Here is a 7338-nt window from a genome sequence, read left to right on the forward strand (position 1 = left end):
CCAGTGGCGCTGCCAGCGTGCCTGGCAGGCTGGCCAAGTTGTAAAGAACCCGAGGAGGTTCCCCTTCTCCCTAACAGGGGTGTGGCAGGCACGCTGGGTGCCAGGACCTCGTCTTTCTTGGGACGCTGGTGGGCTGGACAAACTGTAAAGGGTTTAGAAACCCCCCCTTCCAGGCCAGGAATTTTAATAGCCAGCTCCATATATCTTCCTGGCCCTCCCTGTTTCGTGACAGACATTATTACATAAACTCCTGCAAATATAAAACAGCATCTAGAAACTAAAGAGTATTTGCTACCAATTGCTCCAGATTGGCACCTGTATTGTTCTAACAAGGCATTGTCACATCTGTGAAATACATTTTACCACATAGCAAGTGTAGTTTATTGTGAGACCCCTGCAGTCGTGCTTCCATTACCACGTGTGCACCACTGAGGTTCTTCAGCTGCCCCTCCCTCCCCACTCCCCGTACTTCAAACTATTCTACCAATGGCTACCATCAGACCCTCTAAAGGAAATGAATTAAACTGCTATGTCCTAACACATACGTGTGTATGCATACCCATGTAGAGAGTACAGTCCCAGCATGAAGTCTGGGTCACATCAGACACGTGCACCATGCACCTGGATGCCTATGAGCTCTGTGTCAATAAAATTCATCGCCGGGTGAGGTGACAATCAGAACTACAACTATCACTAGATCCATATCTGGTGTTATCTGAATGTGCTGGAGGAGTGTGAAGCATGGCCAGAGGTCCGGTGGTCTCATGCTTCCATTTTTCCACCATGGACAAACAAGCAGTTATCTCCACCCATGCAGGTGTAAATTGATGGACTTTGTGCCATTAACGTAAGAGATAAAGTCGTCCCCACACTCATGTCTACATCAATGATGTAATGTAAAAACCTAAGTATAAATATTGCCGCAATATCAACCGCAAATCGGGACAGGAGAAGACTCAGAACCATACTGACAGATAGACTGACAAATTTGCTCCCTCTCTCCACCCCCCACTGGGGGCGTCTCATGGGTAAGATTCTCCGCATAGCCTGTGCTGAGTGATACTACTCTCCCCAGGTGTATTTTGTATGGTAGTAAGCGTGATTTTGCTTACTCCTAATGCACTGTTTGTGCATTAGCAGGCTTATTGTACCATGTAGCCGGGCTACAACAGACAGGCTGTAAGCTTCTGGTATCAGACCTGTACAGTCTCTCTGGTAAATAAGCCATAACTAACTCTGCAGTTCATTTATCAACAGCAATACCAAAAGAACCTGTGAGTGTTGCTCTGTAAATAAGCCATCATTATTCGTGCTGCCCCAATTTTGTTGTCTCGCACATTCGGTGTCAGCCTTAAGACCAGTTTTACTTTTCCCCTTTTCGAAACAACCCATACATATGTAAATCCAACAGTGATTTCTGTTCTTCTTCACCATTTATTTCCTTCAACTCAGACATCTGGTGTCCAGCACTCACTTGATTAAAACAATACATTCAGGAAAATCCTAGTGTCCTGAATGCATTTAAAGAAATTTCACAATTCTTCCCTCCTTGTTAACTGACACGAAAAGATCCACATTATTTTTCAAATGCCAAGTACTCTTACAATTTCCATCCACCACACATTTCATTGCACAGTATCTTCCAAAGCATGCAAAGAATAGAAGTGATTAAAAAAACCCCAAAACCACAAGTACCCATGTGGTTTACCCTTTTAAAAATACATGATGGAAATTTCTCACCTGCATAAATCACGTTTCATACAAAAACCAAACCACCAAAGCACAACCATCTCCCTTTCAAGGTAAAATAGTAGCAATACAGGCTCAGATGCAATTCTCACATACAATAATGGGATTATTTTACACTTTTCTACATAGAGAAAATAACCAAAAGGGCTACTCTGCAGTAATTATTTATTCCAAAGGAAGAATTGTCTTTCAAAGTTAATTTAACCACGAAAACAAATAGTACTTTATTCTCACACAGTGAAAACTATTAGTCACACATTAGCATTAGGCTCACTTCATCTCTTCACAGATAACTAAAAAACCCCTGTTATTTCAGAGAATTCAGTGATCGGGTTACCTGTTCTGACCAAAGTTTACGGTAAACTCAGGAACTGTGTATAGGGAAAACATGTCTATATAATGAAATAAGCTTAATACACTTTTTTAAAATATAACTTTATTTTAATGTATCAATACCCAAAAGAGTTTAAATGTTGCTTCAAACATTTCAACAAAACAAATTTCTATTTAGAGCTAGTAACATCTCTAAGCATATAGTCGATTCCAAGAGCTCATTTTGTAACTCTAGGGATGAGAGCAAGACAACTGCCTGAATATTACAATGTATGTCATACTAAGCATTCTTCCACAAATACAGTTACTGTAAATCACATATTCTGTCAAATACGATCAGATAAATGTGTAGTTATCTGATAGTCTAACTCCCCAAAATTTTATTCTGTGACTTTGAAAAAAAAATGCTTACCTTTCATGAACTGGCAGCTGTTGCCTGGACTGAATAGCTTTGATTAATTCAACAAAAAATTCTGGTTTTATAATTGGTCGACCACAAATCAAAGCACATATAGTCTGCAAAGACAGAAAATACATATTTACTGTATGGAAGAAGTTCAGCTGGAATATGGTTCAACTGAAATTAGGGTTTTTTTAAGATCTTAAATGCAGAAAACTTCACAGAAACAAATACAATACTGAATTTTGCTAATGAAAAACAGAATAGTTTTACTGCCTAAATTTTAATTGCAGTCTTCACCAAAGTTACGAAGATGTAAAAGGCAACTGATAAAAATCAGTAAGTCTTCAAAATCAGCTATTTTCATCTTCTTCGCCTCATCCTTCCATCAACATACACCTCTTTCTAAACTTAGAAGAGTTGACTGCATAGCTTTGTAGAGGAAAATCTTGAACAGAACTACAATTTAATTTGCACCTGTGGAAAACCTGCAAAGCAATGCCAATTTGCAAATATCCCATGTGCAAAAGCTCAACATACCTTAACAGTAACTTTTACTGATACCATTACAAGATGAGTACATTCTTTTGTCCATTCGTTCACTACAAGACCTCCAAGTTGCCAAATGGCTTGATTTAAAGCACTTTTCTGAGCAACATCTAAACATGAGGAGCAGACAACCAAAGGTTCGTACTCTACTCTGAAAAGAACAAGTTAAAGAGAGTTATTTCAGCCAATCACTACGATGAACAGAACAGACTTAACTATCAGTTTGTGTCTCGGAGAAACCTGGGGAAAAAACAAAAACTGAGATCAGAAAACCTCCACCCCATAACTCTTATCTAGATCAAAGACTATACTTCAAAAATTCCTGAAGAAAGTAAAAACTGATTTTTGTTCAGAAAAAATTAACAACATTTTGACTTACTGTCTGAAATATTTCTAAGGACTTCTGGATCTTTCACAGACATCACACAGAATTAGTGCTTTGAGAATACTGCAAGGTTCGGGAATATCAGAAGAAATTGAGCATGTGCTTCCAAAGGCAAAAGTATGCTCAACACAACAGCCCATCAACAAAGTAGTATTTAAAAAAATGCAAGTATTGTAGAATGCAAGTTCAAGTAGCTTTTTTTCCTTACAGTGCCATTACCATGACCATGTCTATTTATATTTGTGGATTTTCCATATGTAATCACAGTGTACCAAGTTCCCTGATTTGATTTGGTGTAGTCTACAAAAGAGAAAGAAATTTAAATAATTTTTCTAGTACAACAGTCACAATGTGTCTACTGTCATGGCATAATTCCTCTACCACATTTCAGGTATGTTTGTCTAGAGCATCGAAAGTAATTTATTGTAGGAAGTGGAGAAGAATGCTGTTTCTCTTATCAAAAAACACCACCAGCAGTGACAAATCAGAGTTACATTTTAAGGAATAAAGCCACCTTCCGGTTGCTTCAATGCTGATTTTGACGGTCATTAGAATTTGTTCTATTTACCTGCCAACTTTAGTTCAAGGAGTGCTTCATGTATTCAAACAGACAGCACTGATTACCACGTTAAATTTGAAAAATGAAGAAGTTGGATTTACTAAGGAGAATGCTAACATACATCACAGCAACAACCACTCAGTGACTAGTGCTGTACAGAGCATCTCTGAGCTATCTCAGTTCTTCTGTCGTTACATTATCAACAGCTAACAAGAGCTCAGACAAGCTCTTTCCCGACTCTAAACTTTCCACCCTTCTTTAGAACCATTTCTGGTTTAGGATCCTGTTCTTTGCTAAGATAGCCTGGAAACACTCACTGTACATGATACAGCGTCTTCTAAAATGAAAAAATGCTTTCCTATAAACACTGTGATCAGTGTCAAAGTAAATTATAAAAATATGCAATGGAAAACTATTGCAGAAGCAGGTAGGACACACGGGCAAAATACAATTCATCTCCTTTGCTTTCTAAAAACTCAACACCGCTGTATCACTTGCCAAGTTGTATGATGTGCAACACTCTTTTCAAAAACTGCAACTTTCTACTTGATATTTTATAAACAAAACACTCACCTAAACTTGCTCTCAAAGACTCCAAAGTTGATTCTGTCACCAGACTGCAAAGACACTGAAGTGCCATTGAGTTTTGATCCATTAACAAAGGTACCATACTTAGATGTATCTGTTACTGTTAATATAGGGACTGAGAGAGATTGGCTCTGAAAATAAATATAAATAAGCCATTATAGCTTATCAGAATGAGATTGTTTTATCAGAAACAGTTTACTACCATTATTGATCAAAGCTGCAGGTAAGTAAGAAAAAGCCCACAAAATACTATCCTAAATAAAACCTTTGGGCAATGAGGCTGGCTGTGTGTAATTATTCATCTTCTGGTTTTTACTGTGAAGGAAGGAGAGAACACATACACTTTAAGCTTCAGAACTTTTGTGCTTCTTACAACATTCAGTCTTTTTAGAGGCTGTGCAAAGCAATCACTCACTGGCTCAACTAATAGAGCATTTTACCAAGGCCCTGAGATTTACTATTGATGGTTTATCTACCATTCAGACCTGGCACAGATGCCCAAGTCACTTTCCCTCGTGTCCTTCCATAAGATGCAGGGCTTGGTGACACCAGTACATCTTGAGAAGAGCTTACGCACTTCCCAAATGGTTCACAAGCCAACGAGAACAGTCAGACTGTTTTCATGAAATTTTGCTATGTTCACTATTTGCAGTATTAAAAGGACAAATAAATTTTATATATTTAATTTCAAATTCTATGTACGGTTACATAAATGAAATCCCTGCTGACAGGCTTCAAAATGTCTGTAAGCATTGCAAAGCATAAGTGATAGTAGATTGCTGCTTCCTAATTCTGTTTGGGACTTTTTTTTTTTCAGTTCCCTGAACAAATACATAATTAATGATGTGAAATAAAGCACAAGCTAAGGCTGGAGTAAGACAACTGAAGCACTTTTGAGAGCACTAAGACCTAGAGCTTGTCTATGTAATGAAATTTAATTGCATCGTTTTCCTGCTATGATTATTTTAACACAAATTCTTAGTGACTCTTCACCCTGGGATAAAAGGGAGCTTGGATCACTATAATTATGCCATTAAATTTCTCAACACACGCAAGAAATCCTAAGAAAAACCCAAAACATTCAAGATTATGAAAAAAGAGGTGATCAGCGGTTCTACTCCAAGCATAAAACACCAGCAACAGCATGTATGCTCACAGCAGACTGAATTACCCACAAAACATATTGATAATACAGTAAAATGCTGGCTACTTACAGGGGTTGTCTCAGGATGACTTACTGTCAGGACGGCATGACTTCGACTGATGGACTGGTCATCCTGGATTAAAATTGCAGAGTTTTTTCGTCCAACGACATATTCTGTACCACTTAAAAGCCGGTATGGCTCTCCTGAAAACAAAAAAAGAGACAGAAAAATAACAATTTACCAAAAAAATCCAAAATACCCAAAGCACTTACTACACTCAGAAGTTTGTAGTATATCTGAAATTCAACTTTGTCATGCATCATTTATTAGGCTGACTAGAATTATGCACTTAGTTTATAGATTAAAGTCTTTTTGCTTTATCCATTATAAAAGGATATATTTTCTGATAAACAAAGCAGTTACAAAAGTGGCAGCACACTTTTCTCAAAGACAAGATATTTCTTGTAATTCTTTGCTTCTTAACTTCCGTCTTTTATTACTCCTCAAAGATGAAGTGTTACACATAGAAGGAGGGGGGGAAAAAAAAAGATATTTTCCAAAACACAAGTTTTATAATTTGTCTGCATAAGTTATTAGGAGTTTCAAAGGAAAATGTCCTCCTAACAAATGTAAGAAGATCTCCAATGTAAATCAAACTTATACTTAACAAGTTCAGTCTCTGACCTATGCTTTAGAGCAATTCATTCTTGCTATCTGTCACCTAGACCACATGGTGGGTTGTCAGAGAATGGCCTGACTCCATCCCAAAGGGGTGTGTTACCTACTGGTCAACAGAACCAGAAATGTTTCTTCATGAAAATGAATGAGCATCTACAGATTAAGTTCTAGTTATCAACCCTGTGCAAACTTTCCAAATATGAACTCCACAGAAATTATCATCCTGAATACGACTGTACCAGTGGTTTGGCTCTTCCTTCAAGTGTTTTCCAGGCAGTAAGAGTTAACTCAGTTCATTTCAGTTGGATTTAGGTACTGCTGCCACTACGAGATAAACCAAAGACCTGAAAAATCACTCCCAATGAATGAGCAAAAAAAGCTCAGATGCGGTTGTGATGGGACTGCTCATTATACAGAGGAGAAAACACGTAGGTCAAGGAGAAATCTGTATATTATATAATACCTATATTCAAAGTTATCCATATATCAAAGCTCCTGTGGATAACGAAACCGATGAGAAAGGTACAGTGGCAACTCAGTTTCAGAACTCTGCAACCGAGAAACAACATGACGTCTTAAGTTTAACGCTTGGTCCTTGAAACATCAGCATAGTATTTATACATCTTTTCTGAAAGGAGAGATTCCTGAGGCTGACCTCAGCCTCGGCGCTCAACTCTTCCAGTCTTCCAAAGCAGCGCTCTGACCTGCTTCACTGGCTGCTGCAGCAGCACCTGAAGACATCCCACACGGGTTCGCCAAGCGAAAAGCCCTATTAAACTCAACCGGCGCTGTGGTCTGCAGTGCTCAAGGGAAAAATGGAGGCTCTGCCGTGGACGAGCACCCGGAACGACGATGACTTCCGTCACCACTGGTCCACACCGGACCAACGCAGCCTTGCCCGGGAGCACGGACAGTAAGTCCGCTTCCAGCGGAAGCCAAAACGCCGCCACAC

At 38.7% G+C, this 7338-nt stretch overlaps 1 protein-coding gene across 1 annotated transcript in view; it reads right to left on the reverse strand.

Moving 5' to 3' along the window:
* LOC104499408 (nibrin-like) overlaps positions 1–7127 on the reverse strand; it is a gene marked incomplete at its 3' end in the record, with an annotated part of 13438 nt that extends 6311 nt beyond the window's left edge. Inside the window, exons 1-5 of the mRNA XM_010142912.1 lie at positions 7091–7127; positions 5778–5911; positions 4549–4694; positions 3023–3182; positions 2495–2598 (exon numbers count right to left, since the gene is read on the reverse strand). Coding sequence (XP_010141214.1) covers positions 2495–2598; positions 3023–3182; positions 4549–4694; positions 5778–5911; positions 7091–7127 — 581 coding nt within the window. The remainder of the gene's footprint in view (positions 1–2494; positions 2599–3022; positions 3183–4548; positions 4695–5777; positions 5912–7090) is intronic.
* Between the last annotated feature and the right edge of the window lie 211 nt (positions 7128–7338).

The sequence above is a fragment of the Buceros rhinoceros genome, unplaced genomic scaffold (assembly GCF_000710305.1).
Source record: "Buceros rhinoceros silvestris isolate BGI_N320 unplaced genomic scaffold, ASM71030v1 scaffold24639, whole genome shotgun sequence".
In the NCBI taxonomy this organism is placed as follows: domain Eukaryota; kingdom Metazoa; phylum Chordata; class Aves; order Bucerotiformes; family Bucerotidae; genus Buceros; species Buceros rhinoceros.